At 41.1% G+C, this 25,737-nt stretch overlaps 1 protein-coding gene across 1 annotated transcript in view; it reads left to right on the forward strand.

Moving 5' to 3' along the window:
• GFPT2 (glutamine-fructose-6-phosphate transaminase 2) overlaps positions 1 to 25,737 on the forward strand; it is a 250,752-nt gene that overhangs the window by 43,928 nt on the left and 181,087 nt on the right. Inside the window, exons 7-8 of the mRNA XM_044068937.1 lie at positions 8,443 to 8,504; positions 18,876 to 18,955. Of these exons, the coding sequence (XP_043924872.1) occupies positions 8,443 to 8,504; positions 18,876 to 18,955 (142 nt within the window). The remainder of the gene's footprint in view (positions 1 to 8,442; positions 8,505 to 18,875; positions 18,956 to 25,737) is intronic.

The following is a 25,737-nucleotide window of genomic DNA, read 5'->3' on the forward strand; positions in this document are numbered from 1 at the left end:
GAGATTTGTGACCAGGATTAGGGGAGACGTAGGCTGGTGCATCGGAGACTACTGGGACACAAGTAACCATTGCAGGATTCGCATGTGATATCTTGCTAAGGGAACAAGAGTTATTTGCTGCTGCCATTGAGCCTAACGCTTTTAGGACTACTTTTGCAGGAACTCTTTCTTAGAATTTGACAGACTTTGGATCTAATGCATTGCAGTCTTTCTGGATGAAGAGAAGCGATTCCTGTGACAGTATCTAAGTGGGCTTCAATGTAGTCTAAGTGCTGAGAAGGTTGTAGGCTTGACTTTTCAAGGAAGCCAAACGGAGCACTTACTGGTAAGTTGGGTATAAGGAAACCTGCCCTTTCTCCACTGTAGTGCGGTATTGGAGTTGGTATATATAGTTAGTGGGGGGGGGGGTGTCAGGTTTCCTTTATAGCTGGTAAGTGAGTACTCCGTTTGGCTTCCTTGATATTGGCCAGCTGTCATCGTTTAACATATCCTTTTACAATGATTTGGCCTTTTGATTTACTGCTGCTTTGATGGTCAGTGTTCACTAAACAGCTGTTCGAACATGCTGTTCGAATAACCACAGACCCATCTTAAACATCTGTCTAGAGAGGAGAGCACTTGTCTGATATCAAAAGTGTACGTTAAGAAGCTCTGTAAGGACAAGGTACTGTTTCTTTTCTTTTTTGGTGTTTCAACAAGTTTCAAATAAAGTTGAGGGAAGGGGATCTAGAAAATCTAAATATACATGGATCTCCTGCTGAGAGCTAATAGCATGCCAAGGATGAAAGATTCCCTGCCTTTAAAATCTGTTTTAAAGAATAAAGTTATGAATACGAATCGTGATTGTTGGTGTACTTAATTATGCCTGCTACATTCTCTTTTCATTCTCTTGAAAAAGTGCATTTGTTTATAGAAGCTTGTTTCTGTTCTAATTAAAGATGTTCGACCACCGTAGTATCAGTGAACTTTAAGATATTCTAGTGTTGCATATCTGGGTGGTCTCATCTGTCAAAGGGGATGATGTGCTCAGATTTAGCTGGCTGGGAACATTAATTCCAGTGAAGTCACAGATCAGACCTAGCAGCCAGAACCCAACAACTCTATTTACCTTTGAACAGAACACAAAGCCTACACTGTTTTGTACCTGGCGCAAAACATTCACTCAAATGTGGATACCTACATTAATAGAATGTGCAGCTGACCTTTGTCTTCAAATGCTAGGATTCGTGCCAGACGTAATGCTTGTAATACCCTAAGCCAGGTTACACATGAGGGTCTTTGTCACCGATTGCAATACAAAGATTCATGGGAGCAGCTGAAATGGATTTCCACTTCCTGTCACAACAGTCTGCTTTCATGGCTGAAGCTTGGCTGTCTTCTTCAGGGCAGTCCCCTTTGTAATCTGTACACCTTTAGCCATGGCCATCACAGATGTCCTATGCCTTTCATAGAAGAAATATTTCATGGGGTGATGGTTCTGTGGAATGTAGCTTTCTCAGGAGTCATACCTGCATATCAACATCCTGGAGCATTTTTGCCCACCATCAGGTGTTCAGGATGCCCCCCCACTTTCAGGAGTTCTAGCTGTCCAAGTCAGATAACATGGCTGTAGCTTGAGCTGTTCTACCCACTGCACTGGGATGCACTGAGGGTATGTGAGTGGACCGTGTCACACCACCATTTTCTAGTATTCTAGTTGCTTTAAATCGTCCCGGTGTACCATATCACTGTTGTGTGTGCATAAAGGACGTCTAGAACTTATTTGTTTACTTAGTGGTGTATATGGGTAGGCATCTAATTGTCCCTGCGTTCACTTGCCTGTTTGTTTACTTAATGGCTTATATGGGTAGGCATCTTATAGGCCCATCTAATGGTCCCTGCGGTCACTTGCCTGCCATTGTTCCTATGTTCTAACTCTCATGGATGAGCTTAGCCTTTGTCTTTGGATGCATCTAAAGTGGTCACTCAATCTGACCATTGAGAATGTTTTGCTTTTGAAGTGACCATTCTGTATCTGCAAACTGTTTACTTCTTTGGCCAGTGACAAGTGGCAGAGTTTTTTTTTTTTTTTTCCTCCCATCCTTCTGCCTAGCAGAGAGCAGGGGAGCATTAGTCAACAACTGGCCTCAGAGATTGCTTTACAATCCCTCTTTATTTCCTCTTATGACAGAAACCTTGGCCTCAGAGTCAGTGTCATTTTAGTGGCCCCATTTTGGCCAATACAAGTACTGTTCACACTCCTATGTAGATTTTAAGTTGGACTTCAGCTTATACCACTTGTCTAGGAGGATGTATTGTTTCACACTTTACAGAAGTCACAACCTGAACTGTTATGCTCGTAGGCTAACAACATGGCTGCTGTACTTTCGCTGTTGGCCAGAGATTCGAGCCAGAGATCAAAGAATTTCTGAGTCGGAGTAGTGGCTAGCTATTCTATCATCTTCTCAGAAGCCTTTCACATAAAAATTGTGCAAAGATAAATGGAAGAAGTCCATCGCCTGGGCTACATGACGTAACAGTGATACCTTCTGAGCCCCTGCTTCTAAGGTTCTGTAGTATTTGTCAGAAATGTTTGCCTCTAGGCTAAGCTCTTCAGTGGTTAAAGTGGTCTAATTGCTCTGTCCAGCAGCCTCCATGCTGTGCAGAATGTGTCTTCTTGCTAAAGTCCGCAGGGCCTTCCTGTGCGGTGCATTTCTGCATCCTGCCATTACTGAGTTGGTCCCCCCCCCCCCCCAATGGAATCCTTATTTTGTTCTGGAAAAAATAAATCTTCCAAAACATTCTTCGATCTGAACTGGAATCCCATGTAGAGCTAAAGTTTTTAACATGAAAAATACTCTGTATTAAAAAAAAAAGACTTCTGCCAGAAGGCTTTCTGAATTACAGGCATTGAGTTTCAACCCTCCATGTCTCTTGTCTTTCACAGTATGAGGGTTTCGGTGAGAACTAACCTTAATTTATGCCTGGGGCTGTGATCAGTGACCTAAGGGAGAGGTAACGATTTTTCCCTCATCCACTGCTTTGGTGACCTTCTCAAAGAAGTCCACTAGGTTCCTTTTCCAGTGTACTGACGTTTACAAGCTTGGGTGTTGTGCACAAGTAAATGTGGACAGAACTAAGGACATAAGGAAATATGCCAGTTATCCATTTATTTTGCATCCAAGGAAGCAGGAGAATGTCTAACAAAACTCCTTTTGGTCTAGTGTTTGTCCAGTTGCATTTCCTTTTTTTACCAGAATTACAGGAAGTAATTCCTATGGTTGCCTAAAGCAAATTTTGCTGTATGTGTGTCTGATTCAGTGGGTTTTTCTGTAGGACGTCCTTGGTGACATCAGTGCAACCACAACTTGGTCATGGTGCTAGGCATTATCAGAAGATGTAGGTCTTCCTAAGTGGCCACAGTGATGGAGTCGTATGTTCTAAAGACCAACCCCACAAGGAGTGTTAGTTAAAACTCTCTCTCAAAGGTTTTCAGAGACACTGTTCTCCTTATGCAGATGTGAAAGTTGTATTTCTAAAGTAATATTAGATCTGCTTGGAAATTTCAATCATTAACTGATTATCCCTCCGTTCTTCCTGATTGGAAGGGGAAGGTGTACTACTTTGTGGTAAACTGTAGAACTGAGAGGGCTGATGCCTTGGAAAGGGAGAGGTGCTGAGGTTATCTGGGAAAAAAAGTTTATCCATTGAGCTCAGCAGATACTGCAAGCCAAGTCGTAAGGTTTAACAAAAACTGAATTCTGCAAGCAGATCGAATGATTGTCAGTTACGTAAGTTTTTCTTTATGCTTACAAATTTGAACAAACATACTTTATTTCAAAAAGTATGTCTCCAAAGTGTGATATTCTGTAGTCCGTAAATAGTCTGCACGCAAATTCTGGAATAGTCTGCACGCAAATTCTGGAATAGTCTACATGCAAATTCTGGAATAGTCTACACCCAAATTCTGGAATACTCTACACCCAAATTCTCGACAGTCTAAGATGTCTCCTGGTGTACTTAGAGGTTTTTTCTCACTCCTTTCAAATTGTACCCTCCCCTGATTTTTGTAAGTGATGTGGATAATCCTTTGCCTGACAGACATTCCTCTTGTTTTCTACTGTGTTTTGCAGTTTGGCTCCATTTTTCTTAGTAGTTCATCTACAGTACTCACTCGCTATGCAATGATTAACATTTCTGTACTTCTAGTCTCTTACAGAATGCCAAAATCAAGTGATCATTTAAAAAATATTAGTCTTACCTGCTCTGTTCCAGAATTCCTGTTTAGTTATTTATTTATTTTTGCAGTCACTGGGGCTCCTTATTGCTCCAAGGAACTATGTGCGTCTGTGTTCATCTTTTACAGTCTCTAGAACTGGCTGTTCAGATAGCAGTGTAGTTGTATGTATTTCTTCTTATGGAATAAGCTTGGTCTTTATTCTGTTTATGTGCTTCACTGACCACATTCAGCGAAAATGTATTTTACTGTAGTTACTGCTTTGTTTATTTTTTTTACATTTAGGCACATTTTTGACACCTAGTGACTTTATCCACTCTTATCTTTATGATTACATCCACCTGCAAACAGTTCTTTACACAGAACACACAAGTATATTTTATCTGTGATTTACAAATTACTTAACTGGGAAGTAGAGTAAATATGCTGTTGCAGATGGTAAAGGGTAAATATGCTGTTGCAGAAGGCAGGCACAGTTAGGCTTTATATCACCATTTTATTGCTCCTCGTACACAGTATGATGAGGAATATAGTATTTAGAAACTGATACAAAGGCAGGCTCTGTGGGAATCCCTACCAGTGCAAGGGCAACAGGGCATCATTACTCTGCTGCATTTTACCGTGTAGAAAGACATGCTTACAAAAATGAGCACACTCTAATCACAATCTGGCAGTCTGGTATGAAATGTGGTACAAAGCCTAGATAGGCTTGATAATTTAATGCTGTTGGTGTGGAATGATTAATGAAGTTGGTGTGGAATGATTAAATGATTTGAGACATACCTCCCTGAACTACATGAAAAGAGACATGGAATAGCTCTCTGATCATGTGGCCCAGGCAGGTATGACCCTAGCCCTGAGTAGCATTCTGCCTTCGCCCAGAATGATACCGCAATACAAGGACAAAATGATTGACTTCAGCAATTGGCTAAGCTTTTGTTGTCATTCAAAGGGGATCCAATATCTGTCTGCCTGGGACAACATGATCAACATACCACGATGCTTTGCCAGAGATGGTCTGCACCTGTCGCCCCTGGGATTCAGCTTACTGGCTAAGACTCTTGCCACCCTTATAGTGCCTTTTTTAGGCAAAGTTCAAAGGACAAAACCAGCACCGTAACAGGTACAAGCATGCAAATTCTGAAGGTACAAGCATGCAAATTCTGAAGGTAATGCTACTCGGTGCTAGAAGTAACTAAGACCTAGTTCAAGGCTCCAGAGAGCACCCCTGCAATACCAGGCTACAACTCTAATCACACTTTTCGGCCACAAAACCAGGACCAAAACACTAAAGGTGGAGGAGTGTGTCCATATTCACCAAGGATATTCATACCACCAGGCTAGTTGCCCAACACAATGCGTCTGAAATTCTCCAGGTGCAACTTAACACTAGGTAAGACTGCAATCCAAATTGTAGCTTGCTACAGATCCCCCACCATGCCCCAAGATTCTCACTACACCTTTCTAAACATACTGGAAAATATTATGATACAACCAAACACCCTAATACTGGGTGATTTCAACTACCCTGCCATTAACTGGGAAAACTACTCGTGTACCAACATCTTTGCCCAGTGGTTCTTGCAATTCATAAATTCCAATGCCCTGGATAAACTAATCCATAGTCCCACCAGAGGCTCCAATATCCTAGACCTGGTCATTACCAACATGTGAAATCGATGCCCCACACCTATGGTCACCCCCTCGGTCAGGTCAGACCATAAGCTAATCACCCTTAACATCCACATCCCACTCCCACCCCCCCCACCCCCCAGTAAGGAAACCTCCATAAAAAAACTTCTCTGAAGCCAACTTCATGCTACTCAAGTCAGAAGTTACAAACTTTGACACCCATACAGATGGGAACTGAAAGTTCAACTGCTGAATCCTACACTACGAGCACATCCACTCATGCATGAATCTTGCCATCCCAAAAGATGCTCTCCTCCAAAAAAAGGAAGCCAATCTGGTGGTCCCCTGCCATAAACAAACATTACAACAAAAGGAAGAAACTGTTGCAGAAAAGAGGAAAATCCCAGGTTGCAAAAAGTTCCCTTACCAGCCTCAGTAAGAAGCTGGGATCCCACATAAAATCCTCCAAAGCTAGTTATGAAAATAAAATTGCCAAAGATTCCAAAGACAACCACAAGGCATTTTATAACTATATCAAGTATCTAAATGGCAATGCTCAGATCTGCTCTGAGCTACAACACAATGGCATTAAACATACTGATCCCAAGGATATTGCCAATATCCTGGCAGATCAATTCAGTGCCAACTTCACCCCCCTGTCGCCCCATAAATGGCCCATCTCAATACCGGAAGATTGCCTAATTCCGGTAATACCGGCCACACGGGTAAAAAACTCACACTCCAAAGCTAAGAATACAGCATCCATGGGACCAGATGATATTCTGGGCTGTGTATTACATGAACTACAAAATGAACTGGCACCTCACCTAAGTGTCATGTTTAATCATAGCCTCATCTCAGACTTCATGCCCACTGAATGGCACACAGCTACAGTTATCCCACTCCACAAGGGGGATCCACGTTTGATCCGGGAACTACCGCCTAATCAGTCTGACAAGCCTGATCTGCAATGCCATGGAACGTATTATCATGGAACTTTATAAACAAAGACATTGGCAACCTTCAAACACTGGATCCCACCCAGTTTGGGTTTGTGAAAGGCCGATCTTGTTTCCTGAACCTGATTGAAATCAGTTTCCAGAGCCATGGACAAGGGTAAGGTGGTCCACACGGCCTATCTGGACCTCGCCAAGGCCTTTGACACCATCCCCCACTCTGGAATCCTAAATAAACTTACTAAGCTGGGCATTAATCCCTATGTCACTCGATGGGTTGCCAACTGGCTTACTGACAGAACCCACACTGTAAAAGTAGCTGACTCCAAATCCAGCTCCAGATAAGTGGAGTACCTCAGGGTTCAGTCCTGGGACTGTTCTTGTTTGGCGTCTATTTTTCTGAAGTACAGGCCAACACTAAGGGACTCTGGCTAACAAAGTTCGCAGATGACTGTAAACTGGGAGCAATTATTGAATCCCCAAATGATGTGGATACTCCTACAAAAGGGCTTTACAGAAACAGAAGCTTGGTGCCAGACCCATGGGCTCAAGCCCAGTGCCAAGACATGTATAGTTATCCCCTTTGGGGAAAAAAACATGTTCCTGTGAATTACCACATAGGTGGCACTACACTAAACACCGAAAATGGGATAAGAGACTTTGGGAGACAGGTGGACACTAGTCTCATCTTCGATAACCACATCGCCACAACAGTCAGGAAATCCTTCTATGTGGCACACCTCATCACCAAGGGCTTTTCATCCAGAAAAAAGGAGGTCATTGTCCCACTGTACTCATCCCTCATTAGACCCATTATTGAATACAATGCCCCATTTGGTATGTACCTCTCAAAACACCTGCAACAACTGCAAAGGCCGCAGAAATACCTAACTAAAATAATCACAAGCCTAAAGCAGATACCCTACGCTGACCGCCTAAAAAAAAAAACTCCAGCTATGCTCTGTCGCATGTCGTCTACTAAGAGGCGATCTGTGCTTAACATACAAGGCCATGTCAAACCCAGAGTTGTTGGATATGCTACATTTAAAGAAATCCCAATCCGTCAGAACCACACACTCCAGGGATCTAAACCTTGTCATCACAATAAACAAAACATGCTGGAGAGGTTCCTGACCCAGATACTCCACAGACTCTGGAATAGACTATCCATACATGTCAAGCAGAGCGCCTCTTTGGCCCTCTTCAAAAGGAACCTTGATGATTAGATGGGAGAAAGAGAAAATTCATCCCGGGGATCATGTCAGTCGCCCTGCTAGACAGGTGTCCAAGGAAGTAAACAGTGTGGAAATAAATAGCCAGAGAATTGTTATGGCTAGGTTTGTATAGGCCCTAAGGCCGATAGCCTAGTACCAGCCTATGAACATGGTTCTTATTTTTTAAATTAATGATTTGTTACCTTGCTAACCACACCAACGGATACTCCTCCCTTTTGAGGGTATCAAGACCACTGCCTCACTGTTACATCACACACTATTTTGTGGGACAGTATTGTTTAGAACGTAATACCAGGTTAATCTATTGGACCAACTGCTGGAATGAAAATGTTTTCTGATTATGCAAACTGTGAATCAGTCACTGTGCTGCTTTGCTGTCTCTGACAGTAACCATATTTTTCAGGAAGGAGCATTTGCGCTGATGTTTAAGAGCAGTCATTACCCTGATGAAGCTGTCGCCACCAGGTTGGTACTTTTGTTTTCTGTTTGATCATATTAATGTTTTTAATTAGAAACGTAACATGTATTTTAGACAGTAGATCAGCTGAAATGCAGTATCTTTTGTAAGCAGTATCTTTTGTGATATTACCATACTTTTAGCAGTCAACATATGATTATACATCATAATCTAACATTTAAAAAGCAGTTAAGACAGTAAAAAAAAAAAAAGATTCTAACCCCCAACTCCAAAGTCTAAAACCTAATAAAGGCCTACATTATGTACATTATATCAAATGAGTCCATAAATTACACAGGTTTGTGTGTATTCATGTTGGGAGTATGCAAAGTTGACCCCAGTTGCTTGCTTGGCTACCCAGAAAATGGTTACTTGCTTCCACAGTACCTTCAAGGAATAATCCTGATATACTTTACATGGTGGTCACTATTTGGTTGTTTTGCCCAGACTCTGTCACTGATATTTACAGACACAGATACCACATCATTTATGTTTCGGCCCAGACAATATCCCAGGATGCCTTCTAAATAGCATGAAACATGACCAATCGGCGCCTCTGGAATTACTGTTTAACTGCAGCCTACAAACAGGCTTCGTGCCTAATGAATGCAGGAAGGCAACAGTCATCCCTCTGCACAAATGTGGGCCATCTATATACCCTGGAAACAGACCCATAAGTCTCACTACTCTTGTATGTAAAGGCATGGAAAGAATTATCACGGAGATGATCAACAGAGATACAGTAAACCTCCAGACACTGGACCCAACAGAGTTTGGTTTCGTCAAGGGCAGATCATGCCTACTCACCATGGTGGACTTCTTTGAGAAGGTCACCAAAGCAATGGATGAAGGCAAAATCATTCACACTGCCTACCTTGACCTGGCCAAGGCATTTGACAATATCCCACTTGAGCCTTGTTGAAACTCAAGAGGTTGGGTACAAACCCATATGTCACCCTGTGGATAGCCAGCTGGCTCACAGGCAGGAGCCAAGAAGTTTAGAATTGAGGAGTCCACCTCTACAAAGAGGCCAGTCACAAGTGGAGTCCCTCAGGGATCAGTCCTTGGACTGCTCCTTTATGGCATTTACTTCTCAGGAGTCGAGGTCAATGTCAGTGGTCTCTGGCTGACTAAAATTTGCAGATGATTGCAAATTTAGGAGCTGTCATTGAATGTCACACTGACACAAATGTTCTCTGGGAGGGGCTGACACAGACAAACAGCTGGATTAAAACTAAATGCCAAGAAATGCATAATGGTATCCTTTGGGAAGTCTCCATCCCTGGTAACTATCATATTGATAACATACCCCTTAGAGTTGTCCCAGTAGTCAGGGACTTAGGGACACACATAGGTAGCAATCTAGCCTTTGATCATCACGTGTCTACAGTGGTGAGGTAATCCATTCTATGTTGCACAACTTATAAACAAAGGTATGGCATCTTAATCCAAGGAAGTCCTTGGTCCACAGTATTCAGCATTCATCAGACCTATCATTGAGTACAATGCCCCCTTCTGGTCTGTGTCTAACCAGGCATATCCAACAACTGGAATGTCCACAGAGATTCCTCACTAAAAGAATACAGGGCATAAGTAAAATGCCCTATGCAGACCGCCTCAAGGCCCTATTCCTGTATTCTGTCTCCTACAGACCTTTGAGGGGAGATCTATGCCTGCCATACATTACATTGTCAGACCCCGCTCTGATGGACCTTCTGCATATCCACAAAACAAAGAGGACCAGAATTACTCATTCTGAAGACTTAAACCTTGCCTGTGATATAAATAGGACCTGCTAGACAGATACATATGATTCCCAGAGACTACCCTGACTATGGAACAGGCTCCCCATCCATGTGAAGCAGAGTTCCTCCCTAACCTAATTCAAATGCAACTTGGACAATTGGATGGGAAACCGGAAATTCATCCCTGGTTTGTCTCCTATGTCTGTAATGGATACAGGTAACCTATAAATGGTTCATCTCCCAGGCCCCTGTTTATACTTATCAAGGGTATCGGAACTTGTCAGAGATTTGGGTTGCATGGCTAGGCTTAAAAAGGCCCTTGTGGTCATTGGCCTAGTAAACACCTATGAACAACTCTGGTTTGAGCATCTTAGCTATGCAGGAGTTAACCTGCAGCTCTTAAGAGACATGGTTCAGAAATGTTAATATTTTTAGTCTAGAGCTGTGCTGTACTGATGATGTTGAGTGCTGCTTCACTAACTGGAGTTCGTTTGTGTTTGGTCTTGTCCGGGTTTGAACCAGAGGCAGGTAAATTACTTGAGACTGACTGACTTTTGGACCTGGTGGTTGTATTTGTTTTTTCCATTTGAGTAGGTGAATGATGCCGATGTATTAGGCCTCACTTAATTTCATTTCCAGATCGCTCTTGTGGCTGGAGTTGTAGCTGACGATGGTAAATGAAGGACCAGTTGATTTTCCTCTTAAAACTGACTTGTCTAGTTCTGCATTCGCATGTTTTATTTTACTCCGTCACTGGGAAATGTTCTGATTTTTACCCCATCTTCATCCGTCTTGGATTACTGATCCTTTTAGCATTATACAAGGTGATGGTATCTATCCAGTAGGGACAAAAAAATAGAAAAATACATACCTAGTTCATGCACACTCTAATATAAAATATTACAGTGAAGGCCGTAAAAGAAGTGTCTTGTCAAGAAATCCACAAAATACTGTTGAATTCTCAACTTGTGCAAGAACCCTCCTATCTGCTTTTTTGTGTTACATCCATAGCACGTAGCAGCATGCCTCACAGCTTTCTACAGTTAGGTCTGTGACTTTCTGGAGATTGTTGATTCAAGTCATGTTGAATAAAAAATCCATTTTAACCAAGCAGCCTTTCTGGGAATGCAAGAAAGCATGCAGTTCAACAAGACCAGTACTTAAACTATCCACCGTTAAATCGCAGCATGTCTGAACATTTTAAACGCAGCCAAAGTGAAATCTTGGAACATGTTTTATGCAGTACAGTAACATAATTACCAGCTACCCCCTAGTGCTTCAAAAGGTTCTGTGAAGCTATTGGTTAAAGCTTCCATATTTGCAGAAGTCTTAATACTAAAGTTAGTGTTGGTCCTCTTATGGCCTCTCATATGTTGGAAGAGCACCCTCCTGCCAAGTCAAATTGTTAATGAGTACTTTACATGTTTACTTTTAGGACTCTATTAATCTTTAAATCACCAGTAGATCGATATTGTGTGTATTCCACAAAGTACTGTTCTGATCTCTTGTGTTTTATAAAATCTCTCATTTCTGTTAAAAACCTCTTGTCACCTTACTGCGTACTGTTTTGAGAACTTTTTTGCTAGTACTTCTGAGTAGTGAGACATAACTAATTATTCATTTTTTTTTTTTAAATATCAAAAAAATTCCAACACTAACAGATATCAGTATTGTGAAACATTTGTTTCCAAATGTCAAGTATATTTTTTTCAGCATGCCAGAATGTCAAAGGCAGAAAAGCTTATCATTGCAGTTCCTTGTAAGCATAGTAGCATTGCTGAAAACCATTTTCCTGACAAAATCCAAAAATTCTTTTAGTAAAGTCTTTGAAGTTCATATTCACCCAGTCTACGTCATAGTTGAAACTCCTAAGTATAAGGCATCAGTCTGGTAACTCCTCCATCTACCTCATATAAAAATAGGGATCCTTTAATAACCCTTCCAGCCTTCCTCCTGCATTGTCAAACATGATATCAATTAGTAAGGGTTCTACATCACTAGACTTCATCAAGGCTTTATAAACCCGAACACCCCCTCTTCCAGTTCCAGCAGACCAGTAATTTAACAAGTCCTTTTTTAAGCCTTGTCTTTGTAGTTATTACACTATCATGTCCCAGAAAGCTTTGTACTTTTAATCAACTAGTATTACTGTGTCCAGTGGGTGTTATGTAGCATCTATGAAAACATTTTTCTCTACTAACAAGATGAGATGGAACACTGGAATAAAACCTGCCTTAAAAATACCAGTGACTTCTTGTCTCCTTTTCTGTGATTGTTAAAGTTATTATTGCTAAATAATTCAAAATATGCCTTCATTTCTTCACCAAATAATGCAAATAGAAAAATCTAGTTCTGAATTTACATTGTACAGCAGTATTGCAAAACAGCAGTATTGCAATGATAACTCAGAAGTGTTCTAGGGGCTTTGCTGAAGATTTTCACATTTGGCAGATTAACGACAGGGTACATTGTCTTTGCTGTCTGGTTTGTGTAGAACTTGGTATCCTGTTGTATCGGGGATATTTATGAAATGGTAATAAATTTACTATTATACCATGATCCCCCCCAAAACGTGCACGCTGATTGGCCAGCGTGCCCGTTGTAAATCGAGTTATACTAATGGAAAAAGGTCCGGTCACCCGGACTTTTTTCCATTAGTATAACTCGTTTTTTTAAAACACTGTCTCGCTATGTTAAATGGGTTTAACATAGCGAGACAGCTTTAAAATAAGCAACGGAGATCTCCGTTGCTTATTTTAAAGCTGTCTCGCTATGTTAAACCCATTTAACATAGCGAGGCAGTGTTTTAAAAAAAGCAACGGAGAAAGCAAGATCTCCGTTGCTTTTTTTTAGTGTTTCGCTATGTTAAATGAGTTTAACATAGCGAGACAGTTTTAAAATAAGCAACGGCGTTGCTTATTTTAAAACTGTCTCACTATGTTAAACTCATTTAACATAGCGAAACACTAAAAAAAAGGCAACGGAGATCTTGCTTTTGCCATTGCTTTTGCCCACAGCTCTGATGTACTGCGCAGGCGCGCAGTACATCAGAACTGCCGCGGATGCCAGACATCTGCGGAAGGGCAGTAAACAGGCATTATACTATGCCATTATTTAAGAAAAGTAATAGTTTATTTTCTTAAATAATGTCATGGTATAATAGCAATAACCCACGCCTGGGTGTGGGTAATGCTAAATTTACCCACGGTTGGCTTTGTTTGGTCCCTCTGGCTTCGCCTTCAGGACCAAACCACGCCAACCATGGGTAAATTTAGCATTACCCACACCCAGGCGTGGGTTATTGCTATATAAATGCCTAACACTTCCTGACTGATACCACAGAGAGAAAAGAATAGAACTTTTACAGTACTGTGTTCCGAGCCTCATCTTGGGGAATGGACAGCAGGATTGTTCCTTTTGCTGATGATGCATAACAGCAGAGGAAGAGGAGGAGCAGGATGGAAGAAGTGAAGAAAGGTATAAGAACAACTCTTGGGTTCGTGTGAAAGGGATGTGACCCGAGACCAAAGGAGGAACTAACCAACTGATATTGCCAAAATCCGAGCAGATAGTTTCAGTGCTAACTTTACCCCCCTCTCACCCCCTAAAGGGCCCATCTCTATACCGGAAGAATGCAAAGTTCCTGTAATCACGGCTGCACAGGTAAAAAACACACTCTCCAAAGCCAAAAACACAGCAGCAATGGGACTTGACAACATCCCAGGCTGCATTCTACACGAACTACATAGCGAACTGGCATCCCACCCAAGTACCACGTTCAATCATAGCCTTAGCTCAGGCTTTGTGCCCACTGAATGGCGCACAGCAACGGTTATCCCACTCCACAAAGGGGGAGCCACCACAGACCCTGGGAACTACCGCCCCATTAGCCTGATGAGCCTGGTCTGCAAGGCCATGGAACGTATCATCATAGAACTTATAAACAAAGACATTGGTAATCTACAAACTCTGGACCCCACCCATTTCGGGTTTGTAAAAGGAAGATCATGTCTCCTAAACCTGATAGACTTCTTTGAAGCAGTCACCAAAGCCGTAGATGAGGGTAAGGTGGTTCACACAGCCTATCTAGATCTTGCCAAGGCTTTCGACACCATCCCCCACTCTGGAATTATAGATAAACTCACTAAACTAGGTATAAATCCCTATGTCACATGATGGGTTACCAACTGGCTCACTGACGGAACCTGCACTGTGAAAGTAGCAGACTCCAAATTAGACTTCAAACCAGTGACAAGTGGAGTACCACAGGGTTCAGTCCTGGGTCCTCTCCTGTTTGGTATCTACTTCTCTGAAGTACAGGCTAACACAGACGGTCTTTGGCTAACTAAGTTCGCAGATGACTGCAAACTAGGAGCCATAATCGAAACTCCTAATGATGTGGACATCCTACAAAAGGGCCTCACTGAGACAGATGGTTGGTGTCAAAGCCATGGCCTCAATCCCAATGCCAAAAAGTGCATTGTCATCCCTTTGGTAAAAACCATGGACCTATGAACTACCACATAGGTGGTAGTAAACTTAACACTGAAAGTGTGATGAGACCTTGGGACACAGGTGGACAGTAGTCTCTCCTTTGATAATCACATCCCCACAGTAGTCGGGAAATCCTTCTACATGACACACCTCATCACAAAAGGTTTCTCATCCAGGAAAAAAAGAGGTCATTGTTCCCCTCTACTCGTCACTCATTTGACCGATTATAGAGTACAACGCCCCTTTTGGTATGTACCTCACAAGACATTTACAACAACTGGAAAGACCGCAGAAATACCTCACAAAGAGGATTACTGGCCTCAAACAGTTTCCCTATGCAGACAATCTCAAACTCCAGCTTTACTCCGTTGCATATCGCCTACTCAGAGGTGATCTCTGCCTAACATACAAAGCTATGTCAAACCCAGAGCTGTTGGACATGCTCCACTTAAAGAAATCCCAATCCCTCCGAGCTACATGCTCTTGGGACCTAAACCTTGTCACCACAATAAACAGAACATGCTGGAGGGATAGATTCCTGTCCCAGAGACTTCCCATACTCTGGAACAAACTACCTATCTATATCAAACAAAGCTCCTCATTAGCACTCCAAGAAAAATCTTGATTGGATGGGAAATAGGAAATTCACCCCGGGGATCACCTCTGTGGCTCTGCTCGACAAGGGCACAGGAAAATTATTTTCTTGGGTGGTGAAAGCCACTGTACTTTTTTGGCTAGGCTTATATAGGCCCTGGGGCCAATAGCCTAGTACCTACCTAGGAACCTATATAGGCCCTGGGGCCGACAGCCTAGTACCTACCTGTGAACCTATATAGGCCCTGGGGCCAATAGCCTAGTACCTACCTATGAACTTATACAGGCCCTGGGGCCGATAGCCTAGTACCTACCTATGAAGCTAAAGCTGGAGGAGAATATGGGGCATTTCATGGTAGGGAGACCTCCACATCAAGAAGAGTAGTAAAAGGGGGCACGTCTGCATTTCTAACTGTACTTCATAAAGATGATTGCAAACACCGTGAACAGTCTGTCTAATTGGATTGGTAGTGGACAGAGAAACCAAAGAGGCATTCAAGGGGGTGTGGGACAGGTAGACAAAAAGTAAAAAGGGAACTTGGGGATGGAGGGAAAGTGAAGTTAAATGCACTTAAAAGGGATGATTAAACAAGGTTACAGTTAGCTTCTGCCAGTAAACAATTGTAATATAATGTTTCAGTCATGGGTTTGCCAAATTAAATTAGTAGAAAATATACACTCCATTATCTGTATTCAAATGCAACTTGGTTAATAATGCAATACCATAATAATTCTGTACATCAGCTAAACCGTAAAATTGCAGTTTAGACCATTTGTTACACTGCTGTGTATTTTAACATTAAATGTGCATTCTTGAAATCTCACCCTTGTTTTTCCCTGCAAAATAGTCCCTCATCAGTCAGTGACTTGTCAATTGTTGTGCCTCCTATGTGGATTAACTTGACTCTGCCATATGATGCTCCCAAAGATACTGGAGTCCTTAGTTTGTGCTTGGCCCTGATCAGCAAACTACAAACTTACTTAAGACTGCATGCAGCAGGGATGCAAAGTTTGCTAGTGACCTGCCTTTCAGAGTATATCAGTGTTTTTGTTTTTATTTATGCAAACTGGAATGGGTCGTAGGTCATAGCAAAATGCAATTGATCTACCTCAAGATTTCTTGGTGTCCTGTAGAAGAGCACAGCTGTTTCACTATGAAGTACTTTCCTCTAGGACATAGCACTAGGTAACCTTCAGCAGTTTTGTGGCTTCAAACTACGTGAAAGTCGAGGCTACAAAATACATACCAGTTTGTCTTTTATAGTCCTTGGTTTCCAGAACTTTGTTTGGTCCTCCATAAAGTTGACACTCCTGTTTTCAAAGCCCACCTTCTGTAGCACATGCACACCAAAGTAACTGCAGCTGTGGTGTTAAAGGCATTACCCTTCCCTGTATGCAACATTAACTGAGGACATATTTGTCAGTGGGGCCATTACCAGTTGTGTAGTATGTATACCCTGAGTAGAACTCTGCACCCCCTCCCCAGAGAAGCTCCTACCTTTTCACTTCACACTGTTTTCCTGCTGAGATTTTGTACAGCCAGTATAACCTTGTACATTGTACATATGTTGCCACTTTTTATGTTGTAGTAATCCAGACTATCCCTTCTTCTGGTTCGTACACTGTTTCTACTGACCCCCCCCCCCCCCCAGGTACTACAGACCCCTCTGTTCACCACACTCTGCTTCTCAGCAACTTCATGTACAACCATCCCTCCTAAATGCTTCAAGTTGATTTTCTTAACACTAAAAATGTATTATGGCAAGCCCTAGACAACAGGTAAAATATCTTCAGTTGATAGATCCTTGTTTGTATGTAGTAAAGTGGGAACTGTAGCCTTTCAAGTATGATTTATTCTAACTTGAAACTTGCTTGGATCTGTCTCTATAGTTCTGTTTAGCAGTGTCTGTGAACAACATTTATTGTTGTGCATACTATACTATTTATATCTTTATACAGATTTATACATTAATGTAACTAGATCTCCAAATGAGTGTGTGCCATTTTCAGCTGAACAGACTGTTAAATTAATAAATGGTACACTGAGTTGATAACGTTTAGATAGTATTTTATTTAACTAGGGAAGTGAACTGATCTAGTACAGAATATATTCAGCCGTGTGCCAAGCCACAAACAAAAGGGTAAATCCTAGGCCCTGTACAGCAGACAACTAACCATCATGGTTTTTGTAGATGTAAGGAAGCTGTAGTTCTGGTGGAAATAAATGGGGATGCACGAACCTCCCTACAAATTCCACACCAGAACCCCTAAGCTTAGAGCTGCAAGACAAGTCTTCTGGAATGGTTCAACTTAAGTTTCTTGGGAAGGAAGTACATTTGCAAAACAGTGCTGAAGACCTCCATGTTTTACAGGAACACGAAGCAGAAAGTGTAGTGAATAAATACAGTTTGATTTATTGTCATTAGATTTTAGAATGAGGCTTAAAACTGAACATAGCACTCCCAGTATCCCTCCAAAAGCTGTGCAGGTCAGAGTATCTCTGCAATACTCACAGAAGTGTACATAAATGTTTGATTCCTAAACAAACCATAATTATGTAGTACTGAAAATGTAGTTGGAGTTTGTTTATTTTTGGAAAAGCAGTTTGAATGACTTGTTTGTTCATTTACTGTTGGCAATGTAGTTATCTGCCAAGAAACCTTACTAAACAAAAATGCATTCAGCAAGTTTGAGAGGGGGAAAAAGAGCTTTTCATAAGTCTGTTGCAGAAACGGTGTGTGCTTGTAGCCACGTTTTAGTATTTCTTCCTGGAACTGTGACATGTACCATAGCTCAGTGTTCGAGACTGTCTCAAAATATCTGTGAATAAAATGCTCCATTTCTACTAATGGAGAAGAAGCATTTATTCAAATAAAAATGGTATGAAGCAGAACTTTTGTTAAAGCTGCATTCACCTAAGTTGCACTCCCACCCCCAAATTAAAATGGTAAATAGTTTTTGTCAGTGTGTATTGTAGATGGTGCCAAATTTCCTGCAGCTGCTATATTATGTATTAGAACAGAATCTGAGAATTAATTCTGTAATACACCTTGAAAAGGATGTAAATGAAAAAAAAAGCCTTGCGAATAGTAGGCAAGTTTGCTTGTTTGAAAACTGCATTAGTGGGTCTTTTTTTCAATTTAACTCCATAATTTTCTTGCATGTGAAACATGTCTTTGTGCTGATTACAATATACTTTAAAATATACGTGTACGTACAGTAAATAGTGCTTCATTGTGCTAGCACACCATGTGATCGTGCTGATGGAAATGGCATTCTGTAAGTGCAGAGTACGATTCTGATGGGAGGGGGCACATCTTACTTGATGCTGCTAACTCGTGACTGAAGACCATGCACTTTATTCGTAGGAAATGCTATGGCACTTTCACATCTTCAGGTTGTTTGCAAAGGCTGATATCAGGATACAGACTGCCATGATACGTGTCATTACTGTGCCAGTTTCATCCTTAATTAAATGCGTGTGCACACCATGCGATGACCTATGTTTGTCTTTTTTTTTTTTTTTTTTTTTTTTTTTACAAACAGGAGAGGGAGTCCTTTGCTGATAGGAGTACACAGTAAGCACAAACTTTCAACAGAACAGATTCCAATTACATACAAATCATGTAAGTATTTTTTAATGTTTTATGACTGTAACTTACTGATGCCACCTTTATGATGTAGACAGTCTGATAATTTCGCACTATAGACACACGCACACACACAGATACAAACCAGAAATGTATTTGTTTTATTACAGTTTTTTTTTATTTTTTTTTCTACGCATGGAGTCACAACATTCATGCTGGATTATGTTTTGTGTAACCTTTAACAGAATTCACTTTTGGACATTTCTAAATACAAGCAGTCAGACCGTAACAGGTCTTGTAACGACCAGGTGTATGTTATAGGTTCATAGGTTGGTACTAGGTTATCGGCCCTAGGGCCTGTATGAGCCTAGCCATACCAATTCCCTGGCTATTTCTTCCCACACTGTTTACTTCACACTGTTTATGTGGGTATTAAGTATGTTTTGCATTTTCTTTTCTGTAAGTGTTTTCCGTAAAGTTGAGATTAATTCAAGGATTAAAAGTGTTTCCACACAACAAATCATGATACAAAGTAAGACCGTTGGAGCACAGCAAGGCTTGGATATTTGCCATTTCTTTTCTGCTTGTCAGACAGTGTGTGTCACATATCATGCTTTCTCGCAGTTATTTACACAGCAGCATATAGTAATTTTCCTGCTGTTTGTAATTGATTCACTTTTCTGAGAAGTATGGGGACAGTATGGTGAGACGTCCTGACACTTTGAAGAATAAAATGTACTTCAAACAAACAGTGAATTCTGAAACTCACTGTTACCATCTTTTAAAATGTTTTTGCAGGGGATCTTAACCCGCCACTCCCTGACATAAAGACTGTGGCCCCCCCCTGCATTGCTGCTATGTGTATATGCTAATTCATAGATCATTCGAACTCTGGCAGGCAGAATCCTCCCAAATACTCTAACTTTGGACCTGTGTACCACCCATTCACAGTTTCGGTTACAGTATTTGAAAGGCACAATTATGTCCCTCTGGCTTTCAGTGCAGGATATATGGCTCCCTATTGAAATGTCGACACACGGGGGGGGGGGGGCCCAAACTGCAAGAGAAACATCAAAAATTGCTCTTCTCCTTTAAACTTATTTTTTGCAGGGTTGCAAGCTCCACCACACACCCCCCACCCTGAACTTGTACATACCAGCTCTGAGATTACCATACCTCAGAAAAATGGAATATTCAGAGAAATGGCCATCTCCGATATAGTATATGTAAGTCTGTTTTTTTTTTGTGTTTCAGGACTCACTGTAGTGGGTCCCCATACTTCTCAGAAAAGTGAATCAATTACAAATGGTTACTGGATATATAAATTAAAGTTCATACAACATGATTGTGCAGTGTTACTCTGAACTAATGTGCGTTCAGCAGCTTTACAAGATGTACTGAATTCAGTATCAGAAGTTCAAGGTATTTATTGTTACTCTGAACTAATGTGTGTTCAGCAGCTTTACAAGATGTGCTGAATTTAGTATCAGAAGTTCAAGGTATTTATTTTTGTTATAAAAATCTAAAGTTCATCGGAAAGCAGAGTCTTTTCCTTCTCCATTTCAGGTCTTATAGGTTCATAGGTCGGTACTAGGGCCTATCCAAGCCTAGCCATAACAATTCCTTGGCCATTTCTTCCCACACTGTTTACTTCTGGACCCCTGTCTAGCAGGGCGACCGACGTGATGAAGTACTTTCCTTCAGTATTTTAAAGTATGGCTATAACACAGGGGCAGCTTAGCTCAGAGGTCAAGTATTTAATGACCTGATGATCCCCTTTTGCTATTTTGATACAAACAGTAGTTGGCAATTACCACTGACCAGCAAGCTTACCTCACAGACGGGTTTTTTGTTCCAGTCAACCTTGAAAGGTTAACTTGAGAGGTCAACGTAAGTGTGAAATCAAAATGGCAGAATGAGGCGGTTGTTCAAAGGTGTTTGACCACTGTGGTTTATATAGTTCATGGGTCCACTTTAAGTTAATGTTGTGTTTATCAAAATACAGCCAAAGGTTACTTACTGCTTTGTTCTGCCAGCGTCTCTGCAGACCATTCCCAGACATTCGGCCAGAAAGAAGAGTGCCGCTGGCGAGATGTTGCATCACTGCACTTCCGTTTGTTTAATCTGATCATGTATGTAGGCATCGATCCAAAAAAAAAAAGTCTAGCTGTATCTTCCTAGCAGGTTAAGGCATTTCCTAGGGCTGAATGTTCATTTTAAGTATGTGTTTATTGACCTGCACTGTGGTTTTCTCATCCTTGGTTGGTGCTTTGATGAGCAGCATTTTGATTTGTTATACCTGGATCATCCCCTGCAAATTGTAGCTCTGTATATCATCTAGTATTTTTGTAAAACAGTACACGCTCGGATCATTTTCATTCTAATCCCATACTGAGCATGTAATTTCCATGTTTATATGGTAGAACAATGTTCTGTGGTCATTTTACTTTTAGATATGTTGAGTTTTGTGATGTACTGAATTTCAAAATGCTGGCATCAATTGAGTTTTGATGCATTTGCATTTCAGTAGTTCAGTTTATACTTGCAACCATATATAATAAAGTAAAACTTCTCCACCTTCTGTTACTAGTTGGTCTTACTGAGGGGCTTTGCTCTTGCCCTCGCTGGTTCAGGTGCTGTACATCACTGCGGGCTGTGATGAGCACACCCCTGTCTTCATTGCTGAGGTGGAGCCTGCTTGCACTGATGTTCAGCATAAATTATTTTGTCACTTATGCACTTTACGTTATAGAATATTGGCAACACGCCCTGTAATATCAGTAATGTAGAAGTCTGATTTAACTATCTTGTGACTTCTAGGTCTGGATTGTTACAAAGTGGTCCAGAAGGGTCAGCTTTTCAAGCTAACTGTCAATGTAAATAAATACACAAGTAACATAAGAAACTTAACAATGAACAGTGCCTATCCTTCGTGCCTTCTGTACAACATTGCATAGCTGGCTTATGAGATCTCTGCAGTACTAGGTTAAAATGAAGGCCCATAGTAACACTTTGGCAGGTGGTTTGTAAATATGTTTTTATTTTATTGCGCCAAACCCATTAAGTCAACAGGCTGTGCCAAGCCTCCCAAATATTAAACAGTGCAATGTAAATGACCTTTGTATCCAAGCCTGTTTTCTGCTTCCCATCAGAAAGTACTATGTATATGCACAATTTCTGCTCTGCTTTATTCTGAAATATCCATTTATTTTTCTGCCTTGTGGATTGGCTCCTATTTTTTTGCTTGTGCTCTTTAACACAAAAACTACTGGTCACTTTCTGATATGGAATATGTGTAAACAGAGGAATAATTATTTAGTACATAAACTCCTAGCACAAAGTCAGTAAAAATGCATAACACAAGGTCAAAAAAGTATTCTAGGGTAGCACAGCAGTATATGGGTTTCTTTTGTCATCTGTCTATTTTCATATCCTTTTGACTAGGTTCATCCCACTAGGCTTGTGCCTTTTTAGGGGAGATCCAGGGTGGTATTTATACTACTAGGGGAAATTTGACAAGGGCATCGGGGAACTTCCCCTGCTCTTTTCCATGGCTATTGTGGGATCTTTTACATCCACCTGAGCTACCACCAAGACCTCTGTTTAATGTCTTATCCAAAGGATGACTCGCTTAGAAGTGTAGGGTCAGCAATCTGTCTGGTGTGGGTCTTATCCAAAGGATGACCCACTCAGGAGTGTAGTGTCTGTAGTCTCTTTCTGGTGTGGGAATGGAGCCCATAACTTTCTGCACCAAAGACAATTGGGCTAGTTGTTGTGCCAGTGACCCTGCAGTGAGTAAGTCCGGCAGAGTGTCATTTCTGGATAATGTAAAGAAAGTGGTTAGATAATGTCATCTTTCACATTTCCATTTCATAAGTGCACTCCTCTACCCAAAAGAAGTACTTTTAGGGAGCAAATACTGATTTATACAATAGGGGGGTGTAAAAACTTTGCCCCAGCCCGCTGGAATCACCTGTTCAGGAATGTCATTTCCCTTTACAACATCCCTTCTCAGCACTGTTCACATCAAGCATATTAGATACAGATAGCTGAATATCTGAACCATCATGCAGGAGAAACCTTCAAATCACAGCTTTAAACACTGACGCTTCAAATACAAAAACTGAAAGCAGAAATAGTTGCTACAGTACACCGATGAAATTGTTGTATGGTTTCTTTCCACTGATAGTCTGTATAATCTGCTTACTGTTTGACAGGAACAATCCACCCAATAACTAAAGGAAGTTCACAGAGGTACACATCATTCAATCCTCCTTAAAAATGCTATGTACAAATTAAAAAAAAGTCTTAATTGCAAAACAGTGTACAACCAAGTTGATTGTTGCAAATCACATATTTAAAAAAAATGTAAACCATTTTCACTTGTAAAATAGTAACACTAACCCAAGACACTATCAACATAAAAAAAAGTACAAAACACGTACTCGAGACAACATAAAATGCTTCACAAATGAATTTAATAGAAACAAAGCAGGTGATAAGAGAAACTGCCAGATAAACTAGTAAAGAAACCACATATCAGTAACCACTTCCAGATGAGAACTTTGTTGCTGCATGCAAGCTTCAGAAAGCACCTGTAATGAAAGTGATTTGCTGGTTTACTCTGTTATATTTTGCGTTAATAAACTTCTCATCTGGAAATGGTTAATGGCATGTTTCTTTACTATTGCATTGCTTGTCTTCTGTATCAGCATTTAACTTGGAATAGTCTGAATTGTTTGAATTTCTGGGTAAAAATTAAATTTAAGGGGGACTAGCAGAAGACCTTAAGAAAGGGTGGCTAGAATGCATTGATGAGCTGTACGAGAAGGACCCTAACATTGGCACATATGGAATATTCTCGGATCCAAAGGCAAACATACAGGAGATTTAAGTTAATTCGCCCACAGAAAGCCTTGCTGCTAATGCCACAGGAAGTGATGGAATTCACCTGAATTGTATAAAATACTGCAAAATGATGCTGTCACGGTGCTGCTTGGAAATGGCCAGTAGATTTGAAAAACACAGCAGTGGCCACTGGATTGGAAAAGGTCAGTAGGTTAGTTTATATTAAAGTCCCAGAAAGGGTAACTCAGAGTGCTGAAAACTACCAGATGTAGTGTGGTTTTAGAAGGGCCAGACATTCCAGAAAGCAATTACCAACATCCACTGTATTAAAAAGCAACAGAGTTCCATAAAAACATTTTACTTCTGCTTTTACCGACTGCTGTAAAGCCTTTAACTTACAAACTGTGAAACTCTTGGAGAAATAGGGCTGCTGATTCACTTTTTGCTTCTCGAAGAAATTGTTGCCTGTTTTTCTGCACACGATTGGAACCAAATATGGAATAACTAAGTGGTTCATGACCTGAGGTGCTACAAGCTTGTATCATGTCTGCTGGGTTAGACTAATCGGATGGTAGAATCCTCTGATATATGTTAACCCGAGATGTACAGATGATGCCACTCCAGCTGAAAGTGAAGGAGTAAACGTCTATATTGAAAATAGAGATACTGAAAGATTTTATTTTCCTGGGCTCAAAGTTCACAGCAGATGGTGGTTGCAGCCATGACACTAAAAGACACTTTCTTGGTAGGAAAAATCTGAATGAGATTTTAAAGCGCAAAGACCTCATATTATCACCAAAGGTCAGTATAGTCAAAGCTATGGGTATTCCTGTATGGCTGTGAAAGCTGGACAACAAGCCTGTGCACTGCAACATTGACAGTTTTGAACTAAAATGTTAGTGAATTCCATGGACTTCAAGACTATCGAATCTTTCAATACTTAAGGAAATAAATGCAGACTGTTCCATGGAAGACCAGGCCAGACCAGATAGTGCATGTACTCACCAGAGGTTCAAACATACTTAGTTAATCCAATACTTGCCAATTGAGGAGAGTGCTGCCCCCCCCCCTCCATGTCACATCCTCCCTGGTGAGATCAGATCACAAAGCTGTCTCCTCCAAAATAAAAATCCGCTCTGTAACCCCAGTAAACTGTGTAACAGAAACTATTTTATAACAAACTACTTCCTATTAAACAATTTTGTCAAAATTCAGTGCCCCTTTCAACCGTGAGTTCACAGCAGTATGTGTGGAATTGTTCACAGAGACCTTGTACAACCATGTGAATGGCTGCATAGAGGCTGCTGTACCTACTAGAAGTAAGCCCAAAACAAACCACACGGGCGGAATCCTAACCTTAATAGGGGCTACAACAAAAGGAAAAAAGCCATTGCTAAAATCAGGAAGAGCAACTCCCACAATGGTAGGAGCTCTCTAATTAAACTAAATGGGAAACTAAGAGGACTAATTCTAACAAGGGCAATTATGAGGTCAAGATAGTCTCATAGGCTAAAGTCAATCACACAATCTACAGCATGTCTGAAACCTCAAAGGCAGCACACATCAGTGCGCTGAACTATTGGTCAGTGATGCCACTTTCACTGAGCAGAGTGACACAGAATTTGCTGGCTGATAAATTCAGTTCAAACTCCCCCCTGCCCCCCCTATGAAATGCCTACAAGCACATTCACCCCCCCCCCCAATTATTAATAGGGATCAGGTCCTGGCGGCACTGACCATGGGAACTGAAGACCTATTAGTCTGACTAGGCTAATTTGCAGATCCATGGAACAAATTATCATGAAAATGATCAGCAAAGATATAGGCAACCTGCAGACACTGGACACAACCCAGTTTGGTTTTGTCAAGAGAAGGTCATGCATACTACACATGGTGAAGTTCTTTGAGAAAGTCATCAAGGCAATGGATGAGGGTAAAATGGTGCATATCACCTACATTGAACTGACTAA

The sequence above is a fragment of the Protopterus annectens genome, chromosome 4.part0 (genome assembly GCF_019279795.1).
Source record: "Protopterus annectens isolate FY-2018-M chromosome 4.part0, PAN1.0, whole genome shotgun sequence".
In the NCBI taxonomy this organism is placed as follows: domain Eukaryota; kingdom Metazoa; phylum Chordata; order Ceratodontiformes; family Protopteridae; genus Protopterus; species Protopterus annectens.